Raw genomic sequence first — 14,469 nt, forward strand, 5'->3', positions numbered from 1 at the left:
ACTGAAATCACATGGCTCATTGGGCTATACAAGGAGATAGGAGTCAACATTAAACAACCAGTAGATCTGTTCTGTGACAGCAAAGCTGCAATTCAAATTGCATCTAATCCCATTTTTCATGAAAGAACCAATCATTTTGATATTGATTGCTACTTTGTTAGAGAAAAGATATTACAACATATGATCAAGACTCAACATGTATCAACAAGGGATCAACTAGCAGACTTTTACTAAAGGCATTTGGAAAGCTCCACATCTACACTTAATGTCCAAGCTGGGATTGAAAGACATCTTTCAGCCATCAGCTTGAGGAGTGGTGTTGAGCTAAAGTGTAAAGGGCAAAAGTTAGTTACAAGTTTGTTAATAAATAGTTACAGAAGTTAGTTATAATTAACTGTGATTAGGTAACTTAACTAGTCTAGTTAGTTAGTTGATTCACACCTTTATATAGTGATGTATAGGTATCATTGTAAACTACTGTAGTTATGATGAACTGAATGAAACTTCACTTTTCCTCTCTTCTTCTTAGCTTACTGTTTCTCATTCATTCACCATTGTTAGTGCTTAACATAGGCGAATTCAAAATTTGAAGGTAAGAGTTCTATTGCATTTGCATTTATAGTAAATGTGTCGCTAGACTCAAAATGATACTCATTTGTCCCTAATTACTTGTCTAATTTTCTTTTTTTTACTTGTCCATTTTGACAAATCAAGAAAGAACAATTTTTTTTACGTATTATACCCTCAATTAATTACTTTGAAAAAGATAGAACTTCTTGAGACTCTTAAATTTTTAATTTATTCACTTCATAATTAATAGAGGTAAAATGGTAAACTCACTATGTCAATCATTTTTTTCTTTATAGGTGCGACAATTTAAAAGTGGACAAGTAAACCGAGGGAGTAATACATAGCAAGTATATTCAAATGGATCGGGCATGACTAAGTCATTTATTACAATAGATTTTTACTCTCTTTATTCTTTTTAGCTGTCATAGTTTTCTTTTTGAGAGTTAAACGATATGAATTTTGACTAACATTTAAAGATGTATTTTTTCGTCATAGCGATATGAAATTTTTTGCAATTTATAGTACTTTTCGTGTAGTTTTTGGATATTTAAAATTTTATTTTAAAATATCAAATGAACGTAATCTAATTTAGTTTTGAAAATTAGTCAAATTGACTTTTTGAAAAACGCAACATGGCAACTAAAAAGAAACGGAGGGAGTAGTTATTAATTTGCAAACGATCATGAACAAACCGAGGTTTGTTCAATTTATTTTAAAAAATCTCTCTACTTTTGATTCTAATTAATTAAATTATAAGATAAATGGTAATTAAATAAATTAGTAAATTTAATTTTTGAAATCGTGCATATTAATCAGACAAGTTGATGAAAGATCATAGCTCTATTTCAAGATATTTTTTTGTTAGATAGAATAGTTTAGTTTTATTTTTTTTATTTTTTTATGGTATTATTAATATATAGTATCCATATATTATGCTTTAAAATATTAAGATTAATGACATATATTCAAAGGCAATTTCGAAAAAATGACATATGTTAGTCATTTCTCCTTTAGTTTTTTTTTTAAAAAAAAATAAGGAAACTAAATACTTAAAATATTAAGAAATATTTGCATTTTATAGTTAGAATTTAGAAAAAGCCTAAAAATGGAGATAAAAGAAAATTTTTGTTTTGTTGGGGAATGTTATTTTTCTTTTGCCTAACTTTAATATATATAGACATATAGCTTGATAATAATAATAAACTTCCATGCATGAAACACTGAGTTGTACGGTGTGATCTTATACATGTTGTTTAACTATATGATATTATAATATATACTAATAATAAACGTTCATGCAGGAAAACTCTGAGTTGCCTGTGTAATTTTATGTTATGTAAATCTTATATAGCTTAATAATAAACATTACTTTGAGTGACCAACGTGATCTTATATTGTGCAATTATACGATATTGCTTAATAATAATAAATTTTGATCAGGCAGAAATTAGGTTGAACAGTCGTGATTGACACTAGACGATTGTGACACTTATCAAGTGAATCTTTAATCTCGTCAAACATACTATCAAAGGATGTGGTGCAGTGAATGAGACTATTCATTTTCTAATCAGAAGTCTCAAGTTCGAACCCTAAGCATGGAAAAATCCTTAGTAGAGAGCGCTACCCCTAAATGGGGTTCTACCTAACGTGAATCCAAATTAGTCAGACTCCAATGCGGATATCAGACACGAGCAAAAAAAGGAATAAGAAATATTGAAAGAGTTGAAAAGAAGACGTCAAAAACATTTAGCTCAACATGCAAGATTTTTGGACATGTATGTATGTATAGTTCGTGGATCGAGGGTGAATATTTTCAGATGTAATTTTGTATTGTTTACTCACAATAGTCAAATTGAAAAATATTTGATGTTTAGTAAATGTATGACTAGCCCAAAACGATAATAACAAGTATATTTAAATGGATCGTAATTAATTCAATTATTATAGTAATACATTTATTTATATATATTTGCAAATGATCAAAAAATTGAGGTTTGTTCAATTTATTGAGAAGATTAATATCTCATTTTGATTCTAATGAATTAAACTAGAAGATAAATGATAAAGAAACTAGTAAAGAAAAAATGAAAATTGTATATATTAATCAGACAACTTAATGAAAAATCATAATTCTATTTCAATATTTCTTTTGTTAGATACAATAGTTCGCTTTTGTAAAAAAAATTTCCATATTATATGGTGTTGCTATCTTTATCTATACTAATTTTTCGACACGTGCGTTGCACGTGATTACCAATTCAGAAGATATATATTATAGTAAATAGTATTGTTTATTTAAGTGAATATTTGAATTATAAGCTTTGCACAAAATAATATTGCAGATTTTTTTGTGAATGTTCAATGTGGATCATTATATATATCTCTTATTCACGCGAACCTATGAAGATGGTCAATGAAAATTTTTATTAACTAAATGCATATATTTATTTCAATTTGCTAAGGTTCAATCATGTAATTGGCCGTATCTCAATAATATTACCTTATAGACGATATTTGTTGTGTATTTTTCTTGTCATTTAACCAGATGTGTTTGCACGTGTATTTCACATTAAACTGTTCAAATGTCATATGAACATGTGAAGAGAACAACTACATTTTATTTTTTAGAACTAATTTAAAATAATATATTTTGAAGTTAGAATTAAATAATATATTTTAAAGTTAGAAGATCTTGTTAACTTGATAGTACATTTGTGATATATATAAAACTTTAATTTAAATACAAATACCTACCTATATATATATATATATATATATATATATATATATATATGAGTTTTTCTTCGTCTAAAATACTGTAATATTAAGAAGTAGTAAATAAGTAAAACAAAAAGGCAATGTTTATATAGTAATAACTATTTTGAAGCAAACTTCCTAACATTCTAAATCACATTGATAAATAAAGTCATTATTTTGTCTTGAAGATCAAAAGAACAAATTGTGACCATTCTCTAACTCTTGAGAAGTTTAATAATTTTGAAAAAATATGTTCAAAGGCATATATTTACGTACATCAAATGAGAAATTGTTAAAAAAAACAAAATGAGACTACATCATGTTAACTTTATATATTGGAACATTACATACTAATGTATATATTATGCAAATTGATGGCCTTTCGGTAGTGCCAATCTAGAAGTTCATCAGTCAACAACTCTGAGGAAACAAAACAAGGCAACTTACTCAACTATCAAAGATCACTATGAAAAGGGGAGGTAAAGACAACCACATTTTGACAATAATAATGACGGTGTGTTCCTTCACAAACAATTAAAAAAGAAGAGAAAATGTGAAGGTACAAAATGCAACGTAGATACACCAGAGAAATATTGAGTGAAGAAAAAGGATAGATACATTTCCTGTAATCCCCATAATAAAATTTCTCCTCTTTTTGCTTAATTCTTCTATTGTTGGTAGAACATTGAAACATATCATTAAAGGGGAGTTAACACCACAACCATGTACTTAGCAAGTTACAAATGGACCACTATTAACAATTGATTTAATTTTGATATGATATATTATTGCAGAAAAGGCAGCACCAGGCTGTCATACAACTAATGACACAAGTAATACACCGACGAAAATGTACATTTTGTTTTTTCACCAAAAAGAAATCTTTCTTTCCACTCACAAACTCGACAGTAATCAACTTATACAAAAAGCAAATGAATCACTTACAACCTTATTCGAACTAACTCAATGACAATAAATCTCATGAAATCTTTTAAAATGCAAGAAGAAGAATAAGAGTAGAAGATTAAAAAAAATTGTGGTTGAAAAAAATGAGAGGAAGTCCCTCTATTTATAGTCAACAAAGGGTGGTATGAACAAGTATTTTTGTGTCTTATCGTAAAAGTCATGACCTTTTGAGAAGTCACAACCCTTTGGAAAAGTCACAACTTATTGAAAAAGTCAAAATTCATTGGAAAAGTCACAACTCATCGAAAAATCACAACCCTTCAAAAAAGATCACAACTTATCAGAAAAGTCACAACTCATCGAAAAAGTCACAACCTAAGTTAGGGATATAATAGTAATTTAACATTTAAGTTAGGAGTTCATGCTTTTAAGGTAATATAGATTATATTTCAAAAATATTAAGATTAATAATGAATATTCAAAAGACAATTTTGAAAGCTATCACAATTTTTCATAATCAGATCAAAAGGAAATAAATGGATATTTACTAATTAAATTCATTAGAACTATAAATAAGTTCAAATAAACAACTATTATTCTGAACGAAAGTTGTAATAAATTGGTAAGAACAAAAGAAAAAAAAAAAGAATAACGTTAAAGAATAAAACTGTGAAGAAAACAAAAACAAAAGTTTGAAGCAGGAAGAGGATGGAAAAATCTAAAATGTGAAAAGCAAAATCAAATTAACCTTCAACAAAGTTAAAATTTGGGTCTCATTAGAAGAGAGACTTGTTTTTCAAAGTTTTATGGTGTATTAATAACACTTAGCTTATTTTTCTTGATTTAATATTTTGTTGATTAATATTTATCTGATTTTCTCGAATATTTGATCCTAAGAGTTGCGTTGCTTTATATATTTTTAAGAAAATTAACTTTGCATATGTAGCAAATAATAGAATGACAAGAAAATTACTTTTCCTATTTTATTTGTTTTCAATCTATATTTTTCAAATTAGAAATGTAACTCAAGAACTCGCACAATCAGAAAATAAAGGTAGCGGGAATAAGGATGTTGAGATAGATATTAAGACATAGTAGGAGAGATAAGAATAAGAACGAAGATAAGGGAGGCGATACTGAGATGATTCTGGCATGTGAAGAGGAGATGCGGATAGATGCCCAGTGAGGTTGATTATGGTGAGTATGAGGACATGTAGGTAGGTTGAAGAAGTATTGGGAAGAGCTGATTAGACAAGATAAGATTCACTTGCAGTTTAATAAGGATAGGACCTTAGATAAGAGGGTATGGGGGTCAAGAATTAGGATAAAAGGTTAGTAGATAGTTGAGTTCTCTTATATTCTATTGTTATTATTACTTTCCTATTATCTTTGACTTCAACTTTTTTATTACTTGTCGTTTCTTTTTTAGTCTTTGTATTGTTTGACGTTGCTATTATATATATATCTATATATATTTACACTTGATTTTGATACATTACATAAATAGAGGGTTCAATCGGAAATAGCCTATCTACATTTAGAAGGTGAAAGTAAAATTGTGTACAGTGTACACTGGTATATTATTGTTGTAACTCTACTAATTGATCCATCATCTAGATCAAATACTTAAGTTAACTATTTTAAGTTTTTCAAATAAAATGATGAGTCTGTTTTATGTTTTCTTCCCTGTTTCTTTTCATAAAATCATGAGTTGTTAATCTTGTTGCAAAACTTTAAGCATTGGTGAATGGTGGACTTACCAACATTTGAGTTAGGGGAGGAAAAATAATAATATATGCTTTAATTTTAGTAGCTAAACTAATAAATAACTTTGGTAAGTGATAACTTAAATATATTTTTCAAATAATCTCAATTATGTGAAATTAAATAAATTCACTTAATTTATTTTTATATTAATAAAATCCCTCAATTTATTAAATTTTCTCTTACAAAATCACTTTTAACTTTCCAATCTCCATAAACATAATTTGCCATGCTTTTAAAATAAATTACTTGAATAGTAATGGGTCATTTTATTTTTTTGTTATTTTAAAACCCATGACGAGTTATATTTTTGGTGATTGGAAAGCTAAAGTGAATTCGTAAGATGAGTGATTTTATTAATACGAAAATAAGTTAATTAAGCTTACTAAATAATTTCACATGATTAAGTGATCTTTTGAGAAATTTACCCCATATAAAATCGTGTAATAAAAGGGAAGTGCACCACTTCAGACCAACCTGTTCACGTTTGTATTTGTGCATGTTTGTAATTCTGATACGGTTAAATTTTAAAAACATCGTAAATTTCAACTATTCTTTAAATATAAAGTATTTGTGCACTTCACCCTTGGCAATATGTAAGACTTGTCTGACAAATTTGAAGACTATTTGTCCATCTTTAACAATGAAAGGTTCTTTGCAAGAATCACCAGAAAGTATTTCAAAGATAAAGTTGATATTCTGCAAATAGGCAGAGAACGTCGTCATGATTTGAAATTTCACAGCCCAGTATAGAAAAATTATTGGGGATATTAGCAATCTGTTGTACAATTCAGCTACTGATTCCAAAATTGAGATAGCTATCACCTAGTCACCCTATTTTAACTAGCACAAATGAACAAGATCGATCGTCCAGTAAATTACATCAGCTGGCAATGCCAATGTCCCAAGCTGTGGAATTAATCCTCTGTTCCATAATAAGCTTGCTAAGATTTCCAGACAAGTGCTTCAACAAAAATTATTTCGATTTCTTTTGATCAGAAACTCTTGCTCCAGCAATCTTGACAACAGGATGATCCTTTGATTGGATAAGCTTCAAAGCTGGATGAACCCTCAGGTCGCCCATTAGCAACTTTTGGTTAACATCCAACTCACTTAAGTCGACATCAATGTAGGGAGGGATGAGATCTGCTGGGCACATGAACTTTACCGTTCTCTTGATGATATTCAAATATGACCCTACCAAATTGGTTAACAGATGATTATTAGAAAGAAAAACAAAAGTGCAAGCAAATAGGAAATAGATATCGCCTCACGTGTTAAATTCATCATTTTAATTATCATTCAGCAAGGATTGTCTCTTTCTGAAATTGACCATCAATTCTAATTATGAAGCTCACTATCTCATAAGATTCAGATTTCATATATTTTGCTGAAAGACCATAGACGGCTATAACCACAAACAGATCATGAACTCATGGTTTTCAACACTACTGAGAGAGAGAGAGAGATTTATCAGTTGGGCTAATGCTATTTAAAATTAAAAATAGGCGTAACTATGATTTGGTATACTCTTTAAACTCTATCCCTCTTTTTATTGCTCCAATCTCTGTAATTACCAATTTTTGGTTGGATGGGAGAAAGGCAAGTTAAAGTATGTGGGTTGTAGTCGTACATCAGAAGTTATAATGTAAACAGCTGATCTGTACTCTCCATACAAACCTCTACTACACAAGGTGGACAAATTTGAAGCGACTGGAAACAATTTTTAAGAAAAGCAGTGAGTTATGCTCATTAAACAAGTTTATGTTTCGCATATTTAAGAAAATTTTCTACTTACATGCAAAACCAATTCGATTGTCCTTTTCTTTTTAAAATCTGTACATCCGCAGCAAAAAAGAAACTTAGCCAAAATCTAACCCTTCTAGACCTGTAGTGATTCTAATCACATCTAGAATAGATTCAGCCTCATCCATTTGTTGCATTTTACACTACAAAAGAAAACAAAGGTGTACATTTGGGATTTTATCTTCTGATTGTTGTTTTCCATGTCTTGAAAACATCTTCTACTTCTCTCAATCCAAACAGTTCTCCAAATAGCAGCTGGTGCAGTGTTCCATTTTGATTGTCTAATTGCTTACTACATGTAAGTACTAACAGGTTAAGATTTTAGAACACTTTAACCTAAATTCCTCCTCTTTAGAATTCATTGTATTTCTTCTCAACCCTCATGGAATTTATAGTTGATGGACCCAAGGTGGAGTGTCTGATGGTGGGACCTAATTATATATTGCTAGAAGATGACAGAAACTGGTTGGTGGGAGTTAATCCCAGCCTGCATTTGGTGTGCTCTGTGGAAAGAAAGAAATGCATGATGATTTGTGGATAAGAGAAACAACATCCAGAAGATTAGAGTGAATTGCCTTAGCCTTTTGTATTTTTGGTGTAAACAAGATATGATGGGGGATATAGAACTTTTTGTTGATTTCATAGGAAGTTTGTAATCACCCACAGGGTAGTTTTTGGCATGCTCTAATGAGATTGTAAGTGATCTATGCTCATCATTTGTTTGATGATGAGCCTAATGTGAATACACAGTTACCTTTATCTCAAAAAAGATGACAGCAAATGGCTGTAAAGGCCTTTTCCAGAGAAGAGAGGAAGACATGACTGAACAATAAATGATAGTGCTGGAGATCAACCTTGGCTTTACTATAGCTTTTCACCAAAAAAAAATCGCAGAATGTTTAGAAATGGGATGCTCTAAACTTCTACCAATTCTATCCGGAAGGAAGATTTGAGAAGAGCTTCACCACTCTAATTACCTTAGTGGTCATTTCATAGGGTGTATATGTATAGTGTTGAATAGGGTGTATTTAGTAATGTTGACATTAGTTATGCTGAGATTATTTTTGATGCATCGTTTGGTTTGGTGTATTAAAATAAGATGCATCGCATAATTTCTGCTTCACCACTCTAATTACCTTAGTGGTCATTTTGTAGAGTGTATAAGGATAGTGTTGAATAGAGTGTATTAGTAATGTTGTCATTAGTTATGCTGAGATTATTTCTAATGCATTGTTTGGTTTGGTGTATTAAAAATAACATGCATTGCATAATTTCTGCTTCACCACTCTAATTACCTTAGTGGTCGTTTCTTGGGTGTATAAAAATAGTGTTGAATAGGGTATATCAGTAATGTTGGCATTAGTTATGCTAAGATTACATCAGATGCATTGTTTGGTTTGGTGTATTAAAATTAACATGCATTACATAATTTCTAAAAAAAAAAAGTTATTTGTTTACAAAAATTCCCTCCACAAATATGGTGAAAGGGATGTGGAAAAGGTTTTGAGGGGTAATTGTCTCTTTAGACATCTTAATGGATCCATTAAAAACCCTTGCATTGATAATACCAAGGTTTGTCATGTTTTTTTTTGGAACATTACCAAGGTTTGCCATGCTTTTCTTGAGGAACAATACCAAAGTTAGCCATGTTTTTTTGGAGTAACAATACCAAAGTTTGTCATGTATTAGTTATGCACAAATAGCATCATACCAAATAGAGTATATAACTAATGCTTGTGTTAGTTATATTGTTGTAAAAGTGTACCAAACAAGGTACTTCAAAATACACGGGTCTAAAGTTCGACTTGCCCAACTCTAATTGAAAATATTTATGGCCAACTTAACTTTAAGTTTAGATGAAATATCATTTTCTATTCTAAACTTCTTTTAGTGGATAGGTGCCTATTCTTTAAAATTTGTAGTAATACACAAAGTTAATGCATGCATTATTTTTTCCAATGCATCCTACCAAACGACCTCTTAGTGCTCAAAGAAAGGGATGACTGAATGAAGAGATCCCAAGCTGATCTGTTTGGTAGAAAGTGCTATAAAGGATTTCAAAATCACTCGCTGAAAGACTAAAGAAGGTAATAATTAAACTAGGGCAAGGAGGACCTGGAGGTGTAAGAAAACTTGACATTTGACATAGTGAAGGCCTAAGATTGTGCTAACTAGAACTTCGTCCTGAATACTAAAATGATAGGATCTAATCAAAGATGGTTTCAACAGACAATACATTCAATCTATTGGGTAACTATCAGTGCTGGTTAATGGCACATAAGTAGGGTTTTCTTGCCTCCGCTCACCAAGACTTGGACAAATAGCGAGAAATCACCAGCATGTTTGACCTAATTTGGGATTTGAACCCTAGTCTTCCATAGCTCATTCCAATTTAAACAGCTAGACTACACCCTTGGGTACTCTACCTTGAGAAACTTCTAGGTCCATCACAACCATAAAATATTTGCATTGAATGAATTCAAGAAAACCAGACGTTATGCTTCTGGATAAAGAACTGATGCAAGTGTAACATATGATAAGCTAGTTTCAATACATCCCCGTGGAAACCAGCATAGTAAATAAATATATAGACTTCACAAAGATAAGCATCTTTTAGCAAGTTACAAAGAGGAAAAGGCAGATGTATCTAGTACTGACCTTTCTTCAAACCGGGGGACACATCCTCTCCTCTAAATACAAGAGGAACCTCAACCTTTAATAAAGCACTTGATGGGGCTCTTATAAAGGTAACATTAAGAGGCGCATCTGAACCAGCTTCTAGATGAACCTGAACATTGAAATAGATAAATCAGCACATCGCCCTGCTAAAAGCCATCTAAAGCTCTGTTTGGCTCCAACAGCTTCATAATTCTACAAAAGGTCTTTCTTTTGAACCGAGTTAAGCAGTTATAGGTCTTCCTTCTGAGCTGAGTTAAGAAGTTCCATGAGTTTCAACCCCTTACACCACATACCTCAGTACGCTGTTCGATATACCTCACTGTGGCGACAATTTTTTTCCATCATTCTGGTTTAGAATGTCACAACTCACAAGACTTGTGAAAAGAACAGTCCATTAATCATCATTAAACCCTAAATGTGAATATTATTCTTCCACATAGGAAGTTTCGCAAGCTATTTCGTAAGTGTGCCTTCACAGTTGTGGCTGCTTACTTTATGGGACATCACAACCAGTGTTTGCCAACAGCACTATGAGAACTAATATCAACTCCTATTTCTAAGCATTTAATCCACCAAATCTTTTAGAACCTAGCTTTGTTCAAGCACATATCAACTCAAGATTTTCAACCTTTTTCCCTATGAGTGTGTGAAACTGTGTTCAAATCCTAGTGTGTGGCCTGGCGATAATTGAAGTGAGTGAAAATCCAGGGAAAGTAGGTTCAAATCCCATCAGCAACAAAAAACCACAATGTGATTCTTCTCATCTGCCTGAACCCTTGGTCAAGAGTTACTAGGTAACTGTGCTAGTGACAGGTAGCAGTTACTCAATGTAACTCGTGAAATGTCAATTTGCGCACTCTGACTCAGTTTCTATCATTATCAGAAAGAAATGTGTGAATCCATAACCAGTACCCTAAAACTAGTGTAGTATAACAGTGCAACCAGCATCAAAGCTAACATTATCCAGATCAGAAGTATTATTGACGAGTCCCAAAGGTTAGGGGACTGATAAGCTGTCACTTGCTGCTTACTCAGAAACAAGCAAAGTAAAAGGCATGAAGCTAAAATTAATTTAGATGAATCCTTTCCCGGAGTTGGAAAAACACGTTCTTCCCGAACCAAATCTATTTTCCACTCAATTCACATACTAACAAAGTGAGCCAATACCTTAAAATGTCCCAAACCATAAGCTTGTCCGACAATATGGAAGCATTAATATCCACACCTATACTTAAGAATCTAAAAGAGATAAGCTTTTAAGAAACCGCTTACTCTTATAAGTAGGGATAGCAATTGGGCGGGTTGGGTTTGATTTTGTCATCCCTACTTATAAGCATATATGAATTGAAAGCCAGTATCTATCTTCAGATCAATTCAAAGTAACTAAATCTAATAAACAGAGGCAAATACCTTTCTGGGCAGAACTCGAACCTTCTCAATAACGTCTTGAGATTCCAAGTCAGGATGAACCTCAAGATCAAACAACCTGGACAAGAACTGAGACCGACCAAGATGGTTAACAAGCTTCCTTATCTGATTAGCCTGAACCGATATGAGTCTTTTGTTACCACCATGTTGTCCATCCTCTTGTTCAAACACTATACTGGGTACCCTCCCAGCTTTCCTCTCTTTGGCGGCGATGTTCTTGCCGGAAGTGACACGAACAACGGCATGAATAGTTTCTGCGTATTTGGGGTCGGGCTTTGGGAAATCATCATCTACATCTGGAACAACAGCGGCGGCGGCGGTGGCATAGTTGCTCAACAAACGGAAATGGTGGAGAGATTTGGTCAGCACAATGCGCCGGATCAACATTTTTGTACTCCAATGTGATTGTGTGTGCGCGAGAGTGGAGCTGAGGGGCTTAACGAGGGTTTTGAGTTCCACTCACTTTTGGCACACAAGGTATCAATGATTTTTAAAATTGAATTAATTTTTAAGGTTTTTGAAATAAAATTTGATGACTTTTATAAAAAAAAAAAAAATTATAATCATATTGAATAATTAGGTATTTTATAAAATTAAGGATAAGGGTCTGAAAATACCCCAACTTTGATTGAATTTGTTGTTATGATACTAAACTTTTATGAGGACCTATTACCTTCCTAGACTATTTAATACTGTATTTTAAACATATATATTTGCCCACATGGACATAAAAAATTATGCAAAATTATAAATAGTAATGTGTCCACGTGGGCATATATATACCTTTAAAATACACTATTAAATAGTTCAGGGGTAAAAAAAAGGGATAATTGTACATAATGACAAACTTTTAATGTAAAATAAATACAGTAGCTACTGTTTCATTTATTTCCTTTAAGGAGCAAAGTCTCGGTCAGTTTGCTATTAATAGGCCCCACCGATTTGTATAAGTATAAAAAAAAAATTGACGTTATTCTCTTCCTTTTATACAATATCTTCTTCTCGTTTATATCTCTTATTTCCTTCAATTTCTCCCAAATTTTCTCCCCAAAATTAGTTTGAAATTTCAAATCTCCACCAACACGTTCTCAATCGCGGTTTCAAAATCCCTTCAAAAATTTCAGGTACCGCCAAAACTTATCTCAATCGATTACTTTAAATTTTTGTCTATTTTTTTTTCAGTTTTTTCAAGCTATTTTTCACATCAGTTCATAATCCATACAGAGTTGCTCGAATCCTAAACATTCCAAACTTGCTGATATTTGATGCTTTCATCAACCACTCACATTCATCAAAAATACATTCCAGCGTATAACTACATCAGCAAATACAGCACAACATATCAATAAACAAATAACTAAAACACCATATACACTAAAGTATTTGTTGTATAAACTAGTTACCTGATTGCATTTGACCTCACAGTTCTATATTGAAATCTATTTTCAATTGCATAATTTTCCATCACAGATTTCAAAGTGGCTTTGTTCTTATACACTTGGTCAATCTCCACGTACTTAGTACAAGGATCTGAAATGACTCCATCGCAGCTCCCTGACCCCAAGACACAAAACGGCTCTACCAATTCACCAATTGACAGCTGCATAGTCTCAAAATCAGCAATACCATCATTACAAATTGATGTAACTATATCATTCTCTTGATTTGAACTTTCACACAGTTCAGTGATATTGCTACTATTATCCATTTTGCTTATACAAATTAGATACTTGTTGAAGTCATCTGCAGCCTTTTTAAGCATGATATACACTCTAACACCCATGTCGTTGTGAATCAACATTGGCGTTTTGCTTTCTTTAACCTTATACTCAATTTTCAACTTAATCACATTTGTATCAACACCGAGTTGCATTGCAATAACATTATACAACTCCTTATACGATGAACTTTCTTTAAAAATCACCCCTCAATTGTATAATCAACGTAACAATTGTCATTGTCCCATCTACCGGAATGCATAACCAAAATAGCTAATGAAGCCATTTTCAAAATTTCTGTATTAAAAAAAAGTTATCTATACATATACATTTATACTATTAAGAACTTCAACAACAAACATAACGTATATTTATACAAATTCTAGCAACTTCAGTTATTCACATATATACATATTCCAATTACATACTCATAGAAACATTTATATACACATTCTGCATATACATTTATATATAAATAATTATATACACAAATTATAACTTTATACACAATTATACAATTTCATACAAGTGCAGTGTTATTGTTACTTTCACAGAGTACAAATTTTTGCATTTGTATAACAATCATATATCCAAAATCATGATGAAGATGCACTGTATAAAACATACACATAATAGTTTCATATATGTATCATACATATCTTACTGAATCATATCTGAAAATCTATACGTATAAACTCTAAGCAAATATACAAATCCGAACACAAATATTACTGTGAAATGAGCGAATCTCCAATCACAAATTCAAAATAATCAACAAGTTCATCCAGAAAATTTCCAGATCACAATTTTTTCTAGATTACAAATTAACTATACAAATCAT

At 31.5% G+C, this 14,469-nt stretch overlaps 3 protein-coding genes across 3 annotated transcripts in view; 1 reads left to right on the forward strand and 2 right to left on the reverse strand.

The window, feature by feature from the left end:
• The window catches only part of LOC125809198 (gamma-glutamylcyclotransferase 2-3), a 1,073,903-nt gene that overhangs the window by 256,867 nt on the left and 802,567 nt on the right, over positions 1-14,469 (forward strand). The window lies entirely within an intron of this gene.
• The window catches only part of LOC125809204 (uncharacterized), a 175,684-nt gene that overhangs the window by 21,511 nt on the left and 139,704 nt on the right, over positions 1-14,469 (reverse strand). The window lies entirely within an intron of this gene.
• LOC125809186 (uncharacterized) lies at positions 6,684-12,392 on the reverse strand. The gene is made up of 3 exons (XM_049488842.1): positions 11,893-12,392; positions 10,462-10,591; positions 6,684-7,194 (listed from the first exon to the last, which is right to left on the reverse strand). Exons 1-3 carry the CDS (start codon positions 12,295-12,297, stop codon positions 6,974-6,976), a joined length of 756 nt encoding a protein of 251 aa, XP_049344799.1. The 5' UTR covers positions 12,298-12,392; the 3' UTR covers positions 6,684-6,973.

The sequence above is a fragment of the Solanum verrucosum genome, unplaced genomic scaffold (genome assembly GCF_900185275.1).
Source record: "Solanum verrucosum unplaced genomic scaffold, falcon-dt-bn FXZP01000062.1, whole genome shotgun sequence".
Taxonomy (NCBI): domain Eukaryota; kingdom Viridiplantae; phylum Streptophyta; class Magnoliopsida; order Solanales; family Solanaceae; genus Solanum; species Solanum verrucosum.